The 20,338-nt window shown below is 43.9% G+C and overlaps 1 protein-coding gene across 1 annotated transcript in view; it reads left to right on the top strand.

Annotated features, from left to right (window-relative positions):
- The window catches only part of F13A1 (coagulation factor XIII A chain), a 171,775-nt gene extending 153,010 nt beyond the window's left edge, over positions 1–18,765 (top strand). The window contains exons 14-15 of the mRNA XM_044258396.1: positions 10,763–10,899; positions 17,022–18,765. Of these exons, the coding sequence (XP_044114331.1) occupies positions 10,763–10,899; positions 17,022–17,175 (291 nt within the window). The 3' untranslated portion in view covers positions 17,176–18,765. The remainder of the gene's footprint in view (positions 1–10,762; positions 10,900–17,021) is intronic.
- Positions 18,766–20,338: the final 1,573 nt, after the last annotated feature.

The following is a 20,338-nucleotide window of genomic DNA, read 5'->3' as shown; positions in this document are numbered from 1 at the left end:
GGCCCTGGTTCCAGAAACTCTGGCTCCAGGGCCGGGGATCTGGGATGCTGCTTGGCCTACTGAAGATATGCTCGTCCTGAGAGGGACTGAGAGAGAAAAAGAGGACATAGAGAAAAGGAGGGAAGGGAGAAACAGGGAGAGGAGAGGAAGCTGGGGGGGTAAGGGAGGGATGAAGGGAGGAGAGAAGAGGAGCAGGGGAGAGGAAGGAAGAGGAGGGACAAAAAGGAAGGGAGAGAAGTGGGAAAGGGAGGAGAAGGGTAGGGTAGAGGAGGGGGAAGCAGGGGGAGTAGAGAGAAGAGGAGGGAGGAGAGAGGAGCAGGGGAGGGAGGAGAGGAGGGAGGGAAGGTGTCAAAGGGGAGAGGGAAGGGGGCGGTTGGAAGAGGAGGGAAGGGGGAAGTGAGAGGAGAGGAGAAAGAGAAGGTTACGATGAACCTTGGCCCAGGAGACCTCGGGGAGAGGGGTTGAATTACTTGTCTAAAGCAGGAGCTGGCAAAGGCGTAAAGGCCATGAAAGCAGAAAAGCACAATGGCTAAGGGGTCCACAATTACCTAGGATGCACGTCCCCGAATTCTAGGAAGAGGCAGAACACTTTGTCAATCTCTTTGAGCCTAGGTCAGGCCCACAGTGGACAGACCCTCTCAAGGTCCCTGTGAGGAATGCTGGGCACAGGTTGACCCTGCGTGAGAGCCATCCCCCCCTTCACTCTGGGGCAGGAGAGGGGTGAGACCGGCCTGTAGTGATGACAATGACAGCAGCTAGGAGCCACCGAGCTCTCAATTATTATACTTCTCTGGTATTATCTTAGTTAGTCCGTGTGACCATGCTAGACGTGGGCATTATTGCAGTCTCCACTTTACAGATGAGAAAACAGAGCCCCCAAGTGGGTGGTAGCATCATGATAAAAAAACGTGGGTTCTGGGACCAAACGCTGTGAGATCAAAGCCTACTTTCTCATGTGTGTGAGCCTTGACGCATCACTGAATCTCTCATAGCTTCTTTTTCCTCGTCTGCAAATTGCCATACTCTCCTCATAGGTTGTTATGAGTATATGATGAGCCGATGGATACCTAATGCCCCATACACAGTAAAGACCGAGCATCGGGTTGCCATCGTTAGTATGGTCACTATTCTGTCCATGACTGTAATAACGTGCTGGTCAGGGAAGGAGTGGAGTCTTTCCGACTGGAAGTCTGTGCAGATAACCCCAAGGCTGCATTGCTCTTACATGAGAACTTCCGTGGAAAGTGCTTGCCTTAACAGACGGTGTGTGCTGTTCTGGGAAGGAGAGATCACATCAGGTCAAGGCACCAAAACTCAAGGTGGTAGAACAGTAGACAATCCTCAATGAACTGATAACATCTCAGACTGCAAGTGTGGGTGCAGAGACCATCCCAGAGGCTAGGAGAAAGTGGGAGCAAAAGCAAGGAGAGCAGTAGGCAGTCTACAGAAAGATCAAGAAGGCCTGCCCTGGATGGAGTCCAGGCAGGCAGCAGGACACTAATGAAGATAAACCTCTGTCCAAGGCACTGCCCTCTTCTGGGAGACCCCAGCTTTGCCTTGAGGTTGGAGTCACCTGGCAACCGGTGTGCCCCTATCCTTACCTCCCTCCCTTTTTAGAGCAAATAAAGATCAACCAGGAGCACTATTGCTCCCACCTGTCTGAACCTATGTCACTCTCAAAGCAGGAAGGTCAGCAGATGTGTGCTTATACCCTTATGGACCCCGTCTGGGGCGGCATGTGTCCCTGTGAAAACAGAGATTGAGACTGGGTTAAATGGTGCTCCCAGTTAACTACTCCCGGCATCCACCATGCGTGAGTCATAGTGTCTGATCCTCATGTGGAAAATGGCAGGGAGAGACACTCATTAAACTTTAATGAGCACGCAGCTCTTTATCTGTGCTATCAAAATATTTTGAAGAGAAAAGTATGTTTTATTAAATCAGACATGGAGTTTTTCTCATGTGTTGATAATTGTAAGATGCTGTGAGTCAAGAAAAGATTCACCATTTTGATTTTTAGTGAACAGCTACTTTTTGGAGAGGACAGGGACGTGGAGGGAATCTGGCTGTTCTCCAGGCTAGAGACTGGCTTCTTTGCCATCTGTGGTGTGTAACGTGGAAACAGTTCTGGTGGATTTCTCCAGTTCTCCATCACCAGTGAAGGCTTCAGTTTTCAGGTTCTTTAGCCAAATAGATGAGAACTCTAGAGGGACACCAGCAGTCCCTCTGTACAGAGGTAGAACAGCATAGTGACTTCAAAGACTGGAGTCAGATCTCCTGAATTCATAATCCCACGTGAGCTGCTTTGGGCTAATTACTGACCTCCTTCTACGTAAAATGGATCCGATAAGAGTCCTGGCCTGGTTGGGTGTCTGGGAGGGATCATTGAAATAACCCCATAAAGAGTCTAGCAAGAAACCATGGTAATCAGAGCACACCCTCAACCACTCACACCTGGTCACCGTCTTGCTTTCTCTCCTCCTCCTCCTCCTCCCCCTCCCCTTCCTTTCTCTCCGTCTCACACACATTGTCTCTCTGAACTTCTGAGTCCACTTTTGTAGAATGAATAACACTTAATTATTCATTCTTATTTTAATTAATAATAATTACTCTTTTAATTAATATCATGAATAATTATTAGTTATTACTCAGTACAATCCTATGCAAAACTCCAAGTTGTGAGCATTAACGTCAGGGATGCTTGTGAGAATGCTTAGCCCACACCAAGACCTGGTAGTTGCTGATAAATATCCCCTGCCTCCCTCCATGCCTGGTCCCACCTGTGCCTGGGAATCCAGCAGGCGCACCACTGAGAATTGCTTCGGGTAGCATGTGGCCCTCTGGTCTAGAGCAAACGTAACCTCACCAGGTGGCATCCATCACCGGGTGTGCAGTGTGTGCTCTGTTCCCTGGGGAGCATGCCCAGGAAGGAGACCACTCTTGCAAGAGACTGTGAGAGAGGAGGCATTCCCGTGTTCCTCAGATGACCTCCATTCAAGATCTGGGAAACGAACTCATCCAAGTGCCATCATAAAACAGCTCTGTAGTATTGTCACGTGGAACCCGTCCTGCAGCCTTTATAGGACGTCACAATACACTGAAAGAACTAATTTCCTCATATGAACCAGGGACAGTTTTGCTAGGAGAAAACATAACCACTTCCTGTGTGTGTGATTAAAAAAAACTGCAACCATGATCCCAATGTTTATAGCAGCGTGATTTACAATAACCAAGATACGGAAGCAGCCCGTGTCCTTCGGTTGATGAATGGATAAAGAAGATGTGTGTGTGTGTGTGTGTGTGTGTGTGTGTGTGTGTGTGTGTATCATGGAATATTATTTAGCCATAAAAAGAAGGAAATATTGCCATTTTCAGTGATATGGATGGAGCTAGAGAATATAAGCAAGATAAATCAGAGAAAAGAAATACCATATGATCTCACTCATACGTGGAATTTAGGAAACAAAACAAACAAGCAAAGGAAAAAAGAGAGAGAAAGACAAACCTACAAACAGACTCTGATCTATAGAGAACTAGCTGAAGGCTACCAGAGGGGAGGGAGTGGGGGGCTGGGTGAAACAGGTGATGGGGATTAAGTAGTGCACCTGTCTCCACGAGCCCTGGGTGTCGGTGTTGAATCACGGCGCTGTGCCACTGAAACAAACATCACGCTTTAACTAACTGGAATTAGAATAAAAACATAAAATTAAAAAATTAATTACAACCATGAACACAAGGCGCCCCCAAATTTAAAGGAAAAAATCATTTAAGCATTCAAAATGAGAACAATTGAGAGTTTCCAAGCTTTTTTTGATACCATTTTGACACGGCTCCCTGCCTCCTCCCGCCCCACGTTGGGCCCAGTCCCCACTAGGTGTTGGGCAAGAGCCCCACAAGCAAGACGGTTAATAGGCATGTGCTCCTTGCTTATTTTCTCCGTTGGCTGAAAGAGTTTCCTTCCCTTTGATTCCTCCCTTCTAGCCACTCACACATTTACACATGCAGGTATTCAATCCATCCAACAAATAGTTATTTGGTGTGCACTCTGTAAATAAGTGGCAAATGCTTTAAAAAAAAAAAAATACCAGAGAAAAACTCAACACCGGGAACATTTTTATTGACTTATTCTCTGAAATGGGGAGAGACTGCTGATTTCCCTTCTAGCAGTGGCTGCCCTCAGTCAGCTCCAGAAGTGCGTGGCTCTGTTCTAGCTCAGGTTGGCTGTTCTAGCTCAGGGCCAACAAGGGGAGGTGACTCATAGAAATCAACATGCTGAATGTCCTCTAGGCTTGCAGCCTTGAGGACCACACAGGTCCCACAGGAAATGTCCCCAGTGTCCCCCCACCTCCAGCCCAGGAGTGTGCTGAGATCTTCCTTTGGGCAGGCCCCATTCCCAGCCAACACTGGTGCAGATAACCCAGCTTGGGGATGGGGGATGCAGGGAGGAAACCAAATCCAACCCACTCACCACCTGCTGTACCATACAGGGAGCAGCATCGGCCCCGAAAAAGGGGTGCCCTTGCCTAACTTGCACAGATAAACCCCAGCACTGTCTTCACATCCACATCTGCTCTGATTTGAAACACTATTGGTTTTTCTTCACTGGAACTCAGCAGTCTTACTGAGGTTAAATGTAGAATCCTCTCCATTCCCCCTCTGCTCATGCTCCTCAAAGCCCCTATTTTTAACCAGAGGAGAGCAAAGCAGAGGGTTGCCGCAGGGAGTGCCTGAGCCCTGCTCCTCCAGCGTCTCAATTCACATGCCTCTATCCTGGAGGGAAGGTAAAATTGCAGAACTGCTTGAGGAATGAGTGCCCCTATGGCAGCTACTGGGTAAATCATTTTGTTCTGTGACAGGGTAAACGTCTGAAACTTTCCAGCCAGGCAAGAAAGGCAAGAAAGAAAGAAAGGAGAAGGGGGGGGGGGCGAGGGACCGGGAGGAAGGGAGGGACACGGAAGGAAGAGGGAGGGAGAGAGAGAAAGAAAGAAAGGAAGGAAGGAAACAAAGACTGTGTTCTGTCTCCTGAACCGTAGCTGATAGAACCCTCCGATGTCACCAACCAAGCACATTTATCCGTTCCAACGTCCCTTGGGTTCTCCATGACTCTGCGGCATGTCTGGACCACCAGGAGGACCATAGGTCACCAGGAGGCTGGTGGGCGTGGGGACCTGAGCTTCTCCACTTCTCTTTCAAGTGTTGGTGGAGGCTGGCAGCTTCTCTCGTTGTGGCTCTTTACTCCAGTACCTGAGAAACCATATCTGTCCTTCCGCAGAAGAGGACTTCTGGCTGAGGAAGTTCTCGTGGTCATGCTGGCAATTTCAGATTCTCCCTCTAATCATCAATTGCATTTAGATTCAATAAGTGCCACGTTTCATATGCTTTGTCAGATGATTTCACATTTCCACCCAAGAACCACACAGGGAAACAAGGCCCAGAGAGTTGGAAGGACTTGGTCCGAGGTCACACAGCAGCAGCCCCTGGTCTTTACAGCCTGAGTGCAGCACTCCCTCAGCTCCCCCCAACTATGGTCCTGTTCTGTATCTCACCCACTGCAGTGGTCCCCCTTGGCACTGTCTTCTCAACCTGTGGAGAAAAACAAGGATGTGAGTCTATGGGGTCCCATCCTGAGGGGCTCTGAGCAGGTGTAGCCTATGTACCCCGAAGGTTCCCAGATGGGGCACCACCAGCCATGGTTTTCCATGCTCGGGGAGCTGATTCTCTGCCCATTCATGGCTGTTTGTTACAGAGGAGCAGACCATGCACACGCTCCATCGGCCAGGAGAGCACATCCTAGACGAGGTCTCTGAGCGAGCCCTGCCACTATAAGTGTGCATTTCCATTTCCCTGCTCGGCACAGCTACTGAACAACCTGTATTTGAGAACAAAAATGAGAAATCACTGCTAACTGGGGTACCTAAGACATAATTTTCTCTATACATTTCCCGTTTGCTATATTGAATTTTAAAAAAGAAACATATATACAAGGTAAAACCTCAAGAATAATAAATTATCTACCTTCATATGATCCCACTTTAGGCTACCGGTTATTTTCTTAAAATTGTATTTCTATCTTTACCTTAAATAGAAAATCCTATTGTCGTCAAGTAATGTGTCAAGGCCCCGGGGCTACCTTGTCACGTTTTACTCTGGCGTAGGAATCAGATTCTCTCCCCCATGAAGTCAAAAACAAAGACTTGGGTTATACATACATTTTTAAATTTAGTCAGGGTCAGGTTATAATCACTGTGCTTACCTGGAAGTTTAATGGTAGCCTAAGCTAATATCGTGAATGATTTCATCAGTGGATTTCAGAAGATAAAGCAGCTACTTCCATCGGAAAAAAAGTCACTATTTTTGCCTCCTTGCTGTCAGAGATGACAGTGTATGTAGGGCTTACAGAGGAATGTTTTGGAGTCAGAAAGACCTAGATTGCTCACTGGGTTCTGCCAGTTTACAAGCGCCGTTCACTTGGGTTCTTTGATTATCTTCTAAGTGTCAGACTGATGTCAATTGAATGAAGATAATGATAATGTTTGCCCCCAAGCCCATAAAGAGGGCTGTAGGGAGGATGAAACAAGATAATGTAAGTGAAACACAAGCCTGCATTACTAAAGAAATACTAAAAATTATGCGAGGTGCTATTATCAGGGCTACCAATCGGAGTCCGCATGGGGGTGTTGTTGAGCAGTGACTGGCACCAGATCGCCTGCCTTCCCTCTTACTTCCCCTACTTACTATCCATGTGAACTCAAACAAGTTACTTCACTTCCCTGCACCTCAGTTCCTTTGGAAATCAGAGACTCATAGTATCTACATCATAGGGTTGTGAGGATTAAAGAGTATCTGTGTGTGTGTGTGTGTGTGTGTGTGTGTGTGCGCGCGCGCGCACGCGCGCGCGCCTATCAGTAAGTTTCTCCTTCACCAAAGAATCAGAATAGTTTCTCATTATCATAAAGTCTTACAAAAGACAAGAACTCAGTATGTCAGTATTGGTGAATGTTTAACTAGGAAAGCATCATACCCAAGTCAATATTTAAAAACAGATTTTTTAAAAATATTTTATTTATTTATTTGACAGACAGCACAAGTAGGCAGAGCGGCAGGCAGAGGGAGAGGGAGAGGGGGAAGCAGGCTCTCCGCTGAGGGGGAGCTGGATGTGGGGCTCGATTCCAGGACTCTGAGATCATGACCTGAGCCAAAGGCAGACGCTTAACTGACTGAGCCATGCAGATGCCCTAAAAACAGATATTTTAGAGATGCCTGCGTGGCTCAGTCAGTTAAGTGTCTGCCTTTGGCTTAGGTCATGATCCCAGAGTCCTGGGACTGAGTCCCACACTGGGGTCCCTGCTTCTCCCTCTGCCTGCTGCTCCCCCTGCTTGGGCACTTACTTAATCTCTCTCTCTCTCTCTCTCTCTCTGACAAATAAATAAATAAAATCTTTTTAAAATTAAAAAAAAGATATTTTAAATAGACTATTGAGAACAATAAGGACTATCAAACACATAGAAGAGACTTTGATGTCATGAAGAATGACATATACTTTATCCTTTTCTCTGGACTGAGTAATGACTACTCTTCTCATAAGTGAGTACACATAAAAGTTTTTTCCTGACCTAACCTCTGGATTGCTCAAGCCTCCCTTTGTTTAACTTCTTGCAAAAGCAAGAAATTCAGAAATACAATGACAATATAGGGAATTATTTTTGCAGCATTAAAGAAAAGGGAGCAGTGTGGGTTCCTTAAAGAACTAGATTTGGGCATTTTCATCACAATGATCTTCTCAGCATTTGGCAGATACCAAAGCATGGTGCCTCGCTTCAATCCACACGTACTGTGAAAATACTATGTCCGTTTTCCTCAAAAGAAGGGAGGAACATATCTCCACTTAGTCTCCCACACAGAAACAGTGATGTTAACTGTTAGGCAGGCTTTTCTATTTGGCTGGTTTGAGTCTCTAAGGTTCATTAGCATCTCAGTAGTCAGGCAGAGGAAGTTTACATTCTGGGTGCAGGAGAGGAATGTCAGGAAAGGGACACTGAGTCTTTGTTAATTGCAAAAGAAACACTCTACAACCTGAGAAGAGACCTCTCCTTTCACCCTCCCACTTCTCTCTGGCCTCCTGCCTACTCAGGATTGGGGAAGCCCAGGGAATATTTACACACCCATGGAAGCAGCCGGCTACAGAAATAACATCTGAAGGGAAACTGGTTAGGCATGGTGAGGCATTATGTGAGAAGGCATAATCTTCCAATCATGGCCAAATCTAAAACCTGTCCATGAAGACCCAAAGAACAGAGGCCAGACTTTCAAACACTTAATTTCCCCAACACTGTGAAAAGTGACCTGGAAAGGTACACTTTGCTTGCCACAGTGCAGGAATTTTCCTGTAGAGCTAGCCTCACACATGGAAATCATTTTTCACCTGCAGCCCATGAACCTGGGGAGGTCCATGGATAGATCTTCTGGGTCTGTAATGAATCCCCAAAAACCACACGTAAGGGGTGTGTGTGTCTTGTATTTGTGTGTCTGTGTTGAGGAAGGATCAGTAGCTATTACCAGATTTTTGTAAGAGGCTTCTGTCCATACCTATAATAGCATGCCTTGAAGACAGCAGATGGCTACAAAATATCCCCCCCGAAATTAAAGTGATCAGACTTTTACCAATAGGGTCTCTGAAGCAGCCCCACTTTCTCCAATTCAGACAGCTTTTGTAAATATTGCCTTTATCTTACATACTTAAAAATCTAAGTGTTCTGAAATTTTTTTTGCCAACTTAGGAAAAATATGTTGGCCACACTCAAAAATTAAACTAAGAGAACTCAGAGTATTCTCATAAAGCACTTTTGTACTTCCAACATATATATTGAGAGAATCAGGACATTGGGAAGGGGGGGTGAAAATTTCAGCTTGTCTTCTAAGTGTTTTTTCTATATCGGAGATTTTCACCCAGGGAGCACTTTGCTACGTTGACTCCTAGAAGTCAACAGGAGTGTTTAGAGTAAACTTATTATAGGCTCCGTCTGAGATTCTGAGTTAATTTCTTAGGAGTGGGCCTAGACCTCTGTGATTTTAAAGTTCCCCAGGTGACTCTGTGTGCATGGCAGGCTGAAGACCACGGGTGAAGCACTGGAGAAACCACTTCGCCCGTGATCTGTGCTCTCTTGATGACACATGCTGTGGTCAGCACCATGATCATTGTCTGTTCTACACCTGATCCCTCTGACCCTACCACTCCCCACATCCCACCCAGCAGATATTGATTTGAATGTAATAGACATGGAGAATTGGGTGCAATTTTCATTTTTCTCATAGATTTTTAAAATTCCATAGATGTAAATTTAGACACAAACTGTGTCTTAAAGAGTAAAGCCCATGAAGATTTGTTCTTTACTGCAAAGTCAGTCAGTGAGAGTCTTTTTCTCTGGGAATTGTCCTTCCTCTTTTCCTCTGTTCATAAGAAAGGCTCATTTCCATATGATTTTTTTTCTATAGTATATGACACTTAAAGAAATAAGGTATAAGAATGGCTGAGTTCTTACATAGGAAACTCAGTCCGTAAATTCCATTGTTAAGCAGTTAACCTAATTTCACAAATATTTGTTGGGCTCTGGCTAGATGTTGGAGTTGAAAGTACACTAAATATATGGTGAATAAAACAACCTACCTTGAGCATTGCTATTCCAAAAACAGTATGTGCTATAAAGTGTGGGGCTTTTGCCTTGCCAGCGTGTTTATTGCTTTATATGCATAATCCCATTCTACCCACGAGGTAGGAACTATTACTATTACTATTACTATTATCTCCCAAGTCATGTAGAGGTTAGTCAGATCTATCCATTTGGCACATATTATCTCTTAAACAAACAAACCAACCAACCTCAGAGCCACATGGCCATTTTCCAGCTCATCATGTTGGTGTCAGGAAAGTGTACTATTCCTGGAACCTAGTAAACACAGCCTAGGAGCAAATAATAATAGCATTTCACATCAGTGATCCCACTGGAATGTCAGTCCAGTCTTAGAGACAGGAAAACTGAATCTCAAAAAGGTTAAGGAAGTCACCCAAGGCCCCACTACTAGTAAGTGCTGAACTGACCTTGAACTCTGGCCACCTCATGAGCTCCTTTGCCAAATACCTGATACTTCTGAGACTTGTCGTAGATAAACTTGCCAACAAAGGGCTTACTTAGACTCTGTTGGACTCAGACATTGTAAGTGCAGATGAAAAGTCTTTTTTTTTGCCTATCTTAGTATTTACTTTACTTCAAGTTCCACAGTGAAGACTCCCTCTTTGGCCATATTTCTTTCTAGTGTACCTAAAGGTGAGAAGGCTCAGCCCCTCTGGAGCGCTTCCTTCCTCTTGAACGTAGGAATCCCCTGTGTGCTGGCAGGAAACTTGAGACCTGTCCAGAAGCAGAGTCTGCCTGGCCATCCTCACCATGGAAATGTGTTGCTTCACCAAATGCACTTCCACCTCCTGCTGAGAAAGAGCAGCTGGTGGTCACGGCTATTAACCTGAGCTCTAATTAGGGTGGTTTTTATAATGAGGAAAAGAGTGTGATCCTAATTAGTAATTTTCCATCTTTGTCTCAATAGATATCCCCCAGTCAAAGCAATCAGCTATCCTCATCACACAAGTTCTATTGCCAGAAAATAACCATTCTGTAGAACCAGCAAAAGTGAAGATGGCTAAGGACACAGGAGAGCAGAAAGGTTTTATGTGCTGCTAATGAGTTGCATTCTCCTCCAACTCCTGTCTTAGGTCCGCGGCGCCAGGATGGTTGGTTCTGACATGGTGGTGACAGTTGAGTTCACCAATCCTCTAAAAGAAACTCTGAGGAATGTGTGGATACACCTGGATGGTCCTGGAGTGTTGAAGCCAAGGAGGAAGATGTTCCGGTAAGGTGTGGGTTGGGGACTGAGAAGGTGACAAGGGTTGTGGGACTGTGGGAAGGCGTAGCTTTCTCTGTCTTTTCCAAACTTACATCTAATACCTGATGAATATGTCTGAGAAGCTGCCGCATTCTTACTGGCCATTTCTAGGAGTCAGGGGGTAAAAGTAGGGTTGGTTTGGCTGGCATTTCCATCATTTAATCCTTATGACCACCCTAATGAGATAGGTACTATTATCATCACCCTTTGGAAAGCAGAGGCTTTGAGAAGTCAGCTGGTTTGCCCCAAGTTTTACAGCTTATAAGAGGTGCCCAGATTCAGCCTCAGGGTGGCTGATTCAGAAATTAAGTTTCAAGCCTTCTGCCATACCACCTCCTCAGGTGTCAATTCTACTAATATACATGGAGTACCTAGTTTGTGTCAGATATTATGCTGAAAGATGTCCCTTTTCAAGGGTCCTTTCTTCCCAGCCCCACCTTCCAGATTTCCCTGATACAAGCATTCTAGAACTGTTGCTTTCTGTAAAATAAAGGGGAGCCTAAAGAGTTTCAGACTTGGTTCTCTATTTAGGGGACCAATAACTACCTCAGGCTCTGTGATAAAATGAATGGGACTGCTTCTTTCACATATAGTCCCATCAGACTGTGCCTTATAGTGGCTCAGCTTCTGTGACTTCTGCTGACAAAGAGTGTCCCCCAACAAGACAGCCCATTCCACAGTCAGGTAGCTTTCGTTGTTCAAAAACGATTCTACCTTCTGATCCTAGCTGGTGATCCTAATTCTGTCATTTGGGTCAGCACAGAATAAAGCCCATCTCTCTTCCATCTGGTGCCTTAGAAATATTTGCAAACAACTGTCACATCTTCTCTAACCCTGTCCTGACCCTTAACGTGGCTTTAGCTTCTGCCGCTTTCCCACATACTCCAGGTCATCTGTGCTCCTCTTAAAGTGTGACACCCAGAATGGATCCCAATCTTTGAGGCTTAATACTTTCATTTCTACCACAAATAAGTCCCTGTCAGCATCAATCAGTCTAGCCTATTTCCTGTGGGGTGAACTTCTGAAGCATAGAAGGGGAGGTGGAAGGCTGTAGAAAGTGCCTGGTGACGAGATATGTTAGGAATCTCCCTAACATATCTGGAAGTTACCCCCTGTGAATCTATGGGACCAGGCCAAGGCCTCCTTCACCCCTTCCACGATGCCTTTAAAGAACAAGTTGCCCACTAAGGGCTCTCTGCATTTCTTTCAAATTACAGTGTTCACAGCTTCTGCAATCCCATTGTCCAAGAGATGCCTGCTGCCCGTGAATGCAATAAACAACAGGGAAAATAATTTGAGTGCTTTTTTAAAAAAAGCAAGCACAAAACATAACAACGCTTCCTGTGCTAATAAGAACGTTGAAAGGAAAAAAGAATTAAATTAGAAATCATCCTTAGCGAGAGAGAGAGGTCAGCAGTGATAGCCCTGCTTTCGTCAGAAACGACAGCCTCACTCACCCCTTCTCACACCTTCCCACTTGAATCAGATGCGAGAATCACTCAGGCAAAGTGAAACACGTTTCTTCCTCAGAACAACCCCCTGCTGCATCCAATTTTTCCTTCTCAAACGGTAACCCTAGAAACCTCATCTGCGGGTACTAGAACCTCCTGCTATACCAGCACACCTTGGCTGTGGCAAAAACCCCACCTTGATCACAGACCAATGCATGAAAAAGGACAATCTGTGTATTAAAAGAAAGATTAATCTTCACACAGTGGAATGACCCACCATTTGGGATACATAGGGCTCTAAGTGGGTGGAGTGTCCAGGTGCTTATGGGTAATATCTGACATTGCAGTGGGGCAAAGTGGAGTGAATCATGGAAAGGATGGAAGAGTCCAGCCCTTACATGGACACAAGGCAAATGCCCTGCCCACACTCTTCCTTAAGTTACTGTTTGTCATTACTTCCAACACAGCTATGGCAGATAGCTAACAGACAGAAAACAAGGTCCTCAATCTCTTATGGGAATCCAGATGCAGGGGGTGGATCTCTCCAACGCAAGGGTAGCTTTATTTCTCTGAGACTGTCAACAATCGGAAAGAACTTGAGACGGAAAATATTTATGATCTAGGTTCTGTTTAGGACTTTGGAGAGAGCACTACTTACCCTGTCTCCTCCTGATTCCAGCACACACATTCACAACCAAGACCTGAGCCAGCCAGCACCCACATCCATATTGTCAGATAATTATAAGCACTCCAGGGTACCCAGTGCTGCCAAGCTATGATCTAAGAGTGACAGATCCATGTAACAACTTGGACCCTTAAAAAGAGCAATGTGTAGAAACAGAATCATTCACAAGACTGTATTCCCTTCTAGGATACACATCTTGAATAGTCAAGGGAATCACTACCCCCACATATCCACCCATAGTCCTGCCAGGGCCTTAGAAGACAAAGGGCGTCAAGCTCAAAGCTGGGGTCCTGGAAGGCAAGAGCTAGAGAGTCGGGAATTGAGCTAGGAATGAGGAAAGCAGTGGTGTTTCACTCTTTGCTCAGGGTATGCGCCAACTGTGCTCCGAGATGCTTCACCTTCCTGCCTTCTGCCACCACCTCCCACCTATCTCAGATGCTTGAAAGTGCTGCCCCCACAGACTCTCAGTTTTCAAGTTTCTGTACTTGATACTTCCAGAACATCAAATAATTCATCTTCCAGATTCATTTTTGTCTTTAAAAAATGATCGGGTTCAGTAAGTTATTTCGAGAGAAAAGTTCCCTGACTTTGTGATTTTTTTTTAATTTTGAGTTTCTTTAGTAGGACAGAAGCTGAGGGCTAGACACATGGAGAACAACCCATAGATAGTTGCAGTTTATTGTAATAATAATCCCATTTGCCTGTATGCATTCAAAATGATAAATGGCCAGTGTATCTTGATAGCTCAGCACATCAACTGAGAATCATTTATCACAACATCTATCCTCAGGCAAATAGGATTATTCCAGTATTACTCTACTTACCAGTATGAGTGAGTGATTCTTCTTTCTGGACATATTTATCTTTGAATAAATGCAGACTTAGACATGCATGTGCATCTTCATGTATGAGTATCTTTGTATGATAGTCTTGAGTAGACATCTATACATGTATGAGATACGTATGTGAATATTATTATGGGGCTGAGTTTGTGAGTGGGAGTCAATAATGAAGTGAAGCTCAGGGATTATAGTTTCTATTTGAGGTAGTCACCTGTGCTACATGGCCCCAGGCCAGATCCCGAAGCAAGACAACTATTTTGCAGAGTGTTTCTGATTGATCACTTGGGGAAACCAGGGAAGAAAGAACGAATGGATCAGGGTAAAAATAGCCCAGCTCTTGAGAAATAAATATCTTGAAACATGTATTCATATTGAATTAATCACTGTAAATGAGGACAAAGAACTGTTTCTTTGCAAACAGGCAGGAGGAACTTACTTTCCTGGTTCTTTTGCAGAGTTCAGGCAGAGAACTTAACACAATCACCCTTGTGGTGATTGTGTTAATAATAGAAATTATAGCAACAACAACAGAAATACAAATCTAAATGACACTTGGCAATTGCCATATATGCCATGCTTCTCAGTGCAGTACAAATAATAATTCACCCCTCTCCACACTCTATTCATCTTTTCAATATTTATTTACTTGATAGAGAGAGAGAGAGAGAGAATACAAGCAAGCCTAAGTAGGCAGAGTGGGATGCAGAGGAAGAGGAGAAGCAGGATCCCCACTGAGTGGAGAGCCCGATATGGAGCTTGATCCTAGGTCCCTGGGATCATGGCCTGAGCCAAAGGCAGACACTTCACCAACTGAGCCACCCAGGTGCCCCCACACTCCCTTCAATATTCTGTAGTGTCTGCCTTATATAGGCAAGGAAACACACGATGAGGTCAATGTTTTTCAACCCTTGAATCGTGAAATCAACTTCCTGAGTTTGAACAATACCTATCTAGGTTATATGTGTGTACTTTTCACCCAGTTTGGCTTTTATATAATGGGTGAAAATAATTTATAGAACCACATTTATAAAGAACAAAAATAAAGAAGAGAATTAGCAAATACCAAATTAATTGAGACATTTAGACCTGCAGTGGCAGAAACCATGCCCAGAGCAGTTCCAAAGAGAGGAGTCCCCAAGGCCTTAGATGCCTTTCCCAATTCCCTGAACACAGGTAGAAGAGTTTGAAAGGGATTTCTTATTTAGTGTCTACATTTCTAAGGTTTAGAAATCTATCCCAGAGGTTGTACATCCACTGCCATCTCAAATAGATATCGTTTTAGCTCTATCTGAGGAAATTTGGGGGTTCTAACTTTACATAGAATAGGTGAAACACAGGTATGTGGCCCTCATTTCTCCTTGAAATTTGGCTGTGTTTAAGGTGATGCTCTATGGTCCTGGCCCCTCAGGACAAATAGGGGATCCAACAGCTGAGGCCTTTGAACCACTCCAGAATTTCTTTGGCAGTTCTCCTCCTTCGTGACCCCTCCAACCACCACTCCAGTCTGAAGCTACAGCATCCCCACCTCCTTTGATCTGTCCCTCCATGGTACTAGTAGGAAGCACCCTCCACTAGGGATGAATTCACAGAATTCCTCTGCACAGCATGTTCCTCATATCTAAGCATGAGTACACTCTTCATTTTCCCCAGCATGTTTTTGTTCATCCATGGTCTGGGCCATCAGGCTATGAATGTGGAAGATTCTATAAGTCTCCTTAGGATTTCATCCTCTTTGCCTATAAATGAGGTAGCTGGACTAAGTGATTTCTAAGTCCTTTCCAATTCCGACCTGCTGTGCCTCGGTAATCCCCATGAAAACAGTTCCCTTTTCTGTCTAAGGCACTTATGGTCATCTCCCTTCATCTCCCTAATGTCCTCCCAGAGAAGTTCTAGCCCAAGATCCCCAGCAAGGCTGCCCACTACATGCTCTTCCTGAGGATCAGCGAGCAGAGTCCAGGAATCCTCTATGAACAATACTGCAAGAGGCTCTTAGTACTGAATAAAAGGGCATCTGTCTTTCTTATTAAAAAAAAAAAAAGCTAGCACAGAGATCAGAAAAGTCATCTTCATGGAGGCTATAGTATGAAATACAGTATACAATAATAGAATGAGCATAGATTTGGGAATCAGAACAACCTGGGTCCAAATCTCATCTCCGCCCATTCACAGCTGTGTGATCTTGGAAAAACTGCTTCACTTGTTTATTCCTCCATTTTTCTTAATTATTCAGTGTGTCAAATGGTACCCCCTCGAGGGACTATCATGCATGTAAAACCTGCATGTAATTTCCGCCTGAGGCTTCCATAGTGTAACATATGTGAAGCACCCCAGAGAAGCCTAAATCTTCCCAAACCTGGTTGATCATTCACTGGAGTGGGCTTGGCCAGGAAGCTTAGGAAAATCTCAGAGCATATGCTGCAAAGGGAGATGAGAATACCAGAACCATTAAAGGCCAGCCCCATTATCAGAATGGATACAATTGAATAACAGACAGGTACATGGGCAGGGGGATCCAATTTGGTGGTTAAACAGGATTATGAATTATGGAGCATGCAAACACTCCATCCATTGGCAGCAGGTAGGGTTGTGTTCCAGATCTTAGGCCTGGGAATAAGCTCTATCCCAAAGGGATTGGCAAGAACCAATTAGAATATCTGGACCTCAGCAAAGGCAGCTGGGGATTCAGATAGGAGTTTAATTCAGGAAGGAAATAGAGTGACCCAAAATGAGCCCAGGAAGATCAGTCACATTCATGAAGCTACTGTGGAGGCTGGGGTATAAGCTAGACCTCAGGTGACTCATGCCTAGTGGGGACTCAGCCCTTCACCAGGCACTGGATGGACCATATCTACTGCGTGGCCATAGATGCCAGTTGATGTACCCAAGTGGAAGGAATGATGACCCAATGAGTCTGTCATTGGCACATCCCCATCTAGGGACCTCATTTGTGTTGGAACTGGTAAAATCAGCCCTTCTGTCTCCTCTATCATCAACTGAGAGAAAAAGAGCTTGTGATGGAAGCAGGGGTTCTCACTGCTTCCTGGTTAAGGTGGGGAACTGGATCTGCCTCTCTGCAAAGTAAAACCTTTCCTCTCTTTATCATCCTTACAGTGAAATCCAGCCCAACTCCACCGTGCAATGGGAAGAAGTATGTCGACCCTGGGTGTCTGGCCATCGGAAGTTGATAGCCAGCATGACCAGTGACGCCCTGAGACATGTGTATGGCGAGCTGGATTTGCAGATTCAGAGACAACCTTCTGAATAAATGCACAGGGAGCTGAGACGGACCTGAGTACTGGGCCTCTTGTAGTGTTGGCTAAAGAAATTCTTATGCAAAAAATAGTCAGCTCTTGCTTTAACTTAGGTGTGAAGACTCAGCCAGGACTACAAGGGGCCCTAGAGTAGAGATGCCATGTATTTCAAAGACTACTTTTCAGTGTGACTATTCAATATGGAAGTAAGTTTTTAATCACTCCACCTTCCAAAGGATTCTGAGCATTAGCCTTAATTAAGCTCTAATTAAGTTCTCATAGCTCATAAGAGTAAAAGTCATCATTTATCATCACAAATGGCTGCAGTTCCAAATATCAGAGGACTTCTCTTAACAAGGGGATTTGCTCAATACCTGGTTTCATGTAAAAACAAGACTCTGATCTACCACTCAGCCTTTTGGTATTATACTCCCCAAAAGGTAGAGAAGCGCATGATTTGGGCCCTAGAATTCTATACTCCCCTTTTGGAATCAGGTTCTATGCCCTATGTCAGACTATTTTTCCCAGATATTGAGAACAACATCATTTTTCTTCTTGGCAAAGCCAGGGCAAGGTCTTTCATCTTGCACCTGCGGCAAAACAACTACCTGCCAAATTTCACAGATTTACCTTGTGAGAAGATGTGGCCCCATATTAACAAATTGCATTTGTGGGAAACTTAATCACCTAAGAGGAGATAAGATAGCAGGTGCAATACTCAGATCTATTAAATAATGTAGTATTATGGTGCATTCTATAAGGGTTGTCACACTGCGGCCTGATAGCAGGAGCCAATATCCTTTACTTTAACTCTTTTGGGGCCTCAGGACTAGGAAGTAACAAGGCTAACTTGGGACAGGAAAAATGAGGAATTAGTCTCTTTTATTAGTGATTATATTTCATCTGTCTCTCTGGGATCATCTCCTTTACACATTGATGCCAGCCCAGGTACATTTTTAGAGAGAGAATAAGCCCTATGAGTTGGAAGAATCTGGCAGACTTAGTGGCCAGACATATAGAAAGATGGGCAGCCACTAATTCCCTGTTGTCTTTCATATCCCTCATGTGATATGAGTGTCCTTCATGTCACCTCAGCTTAGGACTCAGAAGCTAAAAGGTAATACAGACGCCATCATGCAAGTAGCCAATGCTAACGCAGACCCAATGACACAAGAAGCTGACATCCTTTGTATTATGCTCCAAGATTCCAACTGGCAAGGCCCCCTGCTGTTTATTTGCAAGGTTGATTTATGATCAAAATTATCTATCAATATGCCTAAGGTATGATTCTTAGCAAAAACAAAAACAAAGTGGGAGAAGCCAGAATGAAATTTTCTGATCTGCATAACCACATTTCTAAGCCTTTGAGACTCTTCTGGGAACCAGCAACCCATGAGGACTGCTGGTCACCTCCTTATGTGCATTATATCTAATTCTATTAAGTAATTAATAATCCCAGCATTTGCCGAGCTTTCCAATAACCAATTTTAAAATGAAATGCAGGTTGCTATATGGTTAAACTGGCTTAATGTAATTATATGCTTATTAATGAGAATGTAATCGAAGCTTCAAATAAAGTTAATGTGATTGTGTTTGCATCTGCATAAAAGTGAACATTTTTTTAAAGATTTTATTTATTTATTTGACAGACAGAGATCACAAGTAGGCAGAGAGGCAGGCAGAGAGAGAGGGGAGGAAGCAGGCTCCCTGCTGAGCAGAGAGCCTGATGCAGGGCTCGATCCCAGAACCCTGAGATCATGACCTGAGCCGAAGGCAGAGCCCACTGAGCCAACCAGGTGCTCCAAAGTGAACATTTTTAATTTTCAATGCAACATACTACTAACCACAAGTGGTCAAGAAACCACCCTTCCTTAGCAGTAGATGACGTACCCTGGCTAGGAAAGCAAGCATTTCTCCTTTAAAGGAAATGACTTTAATAGGTACTCATGCACAGTTAGTTAGCTTTCCTCACTGCTCTTTTTTCATTTTATTAGCCACATTCATCAAAGGAGGAAATGTATTTATTCAACACCAGCTTCCAGAAACTGCAAAATATCTGTAGATACTTTTTCATGAATGATCTCACGAATCATTACAGTGAATCAGTGGACAAGCCAGTGTGAACACCTATCATAATGAACACCTTTTATGGTTTTAGGACAGAGATGGAAAATATACAGGAAGTGTGTATGGTAGATCCTACATTCATGGCAACATCACAGAAAAACTGCAGTTCAGATAGGACCTCAGAATCCTCCTCAATGCAGTACTCCAGGCAGCTATTACCAACTGATTTAGAGTTGGCACTCAAAATAAAACCTATTCATCATGCCTAAGAGACAGGCCATCCCCTCTGACAGCTGGGATTCTACACTGTATAATAATGCTGTGGCTCTAAAAATCATTTAAGCAGTCGTAACAAGCAATGAATTGCAGATAGCACCAGAGACTCTGAATTCTAGTTTCTGCCCCTGCTAGTCCTGTATGCTTCTGAACAAATCTTCATGTTTATAGCTTCAGTGACCAAAAGTGAATAAGGATATACATTTCCACAAGATTCTTCTGGAGATATATGGAGAAAAACTTAACGACAACACATGCAAAACTATAGGTAGATAGATGATAGACAATGAGATAGGTAGATAGATAGAAAGAGACAGTGACAGAGAGAGAGAGAGATTGTATGAATACATTTTTCCAAGTAAATTCACTTCATCAACCCTTTAAAAGAAATAAATATAATTATTTGCAGCCTGTTGATAAAGATCCTAAAAAGGCCTAGAAAGCCACACATCATGGCAATTCGAGCTACAGATAGAAGCAAGTGGTGAAATCAACCCTTGGTTTACTCTATATTCTTTTTTTAAATTTTTTATTAACATATATTATATTATTTGCTTCAGGGCTACAGGTCAGTGAATCATCAGTCTTACACAATTCACAGCACTCACCATAAGTTTACTGTATAGTCTTTAAAATCTTTTTTCTCTCAAAGCTTTTAAGAATACAGAATTAAAATCAACTTCAAGACTCTTCATAGAGCTGCAGTATAACAACAAAAATATGTACAAACTTATAATAAAAATATGGAAGGAAATGGAGTTTGTGCAATCAAAAGTCACAAAATTCCAGATGTAAGGTTTTTATTTATGAACATTCTTCCAATATTACTACAAA

The sequence above is a fragment of the Neovison vison genome, chromosome 1 (assembly GCF_020171115.1).
Source record: "Neovison vison isolate M4711 chromosome 1, ASM_NN_V1, whole genome shotgun sequence".
Lineage (NCBI taxonomy): Eukaryota > Metazoa > Chordata > Mammalia > Carnivora > Mustelidae > Neogale > Neogale vison.
The sequence above is the reverse complement of the archived record's forward strand: the minus strand, read 5'-3'. Positions and strand labels throughout refer to the sequence as shown.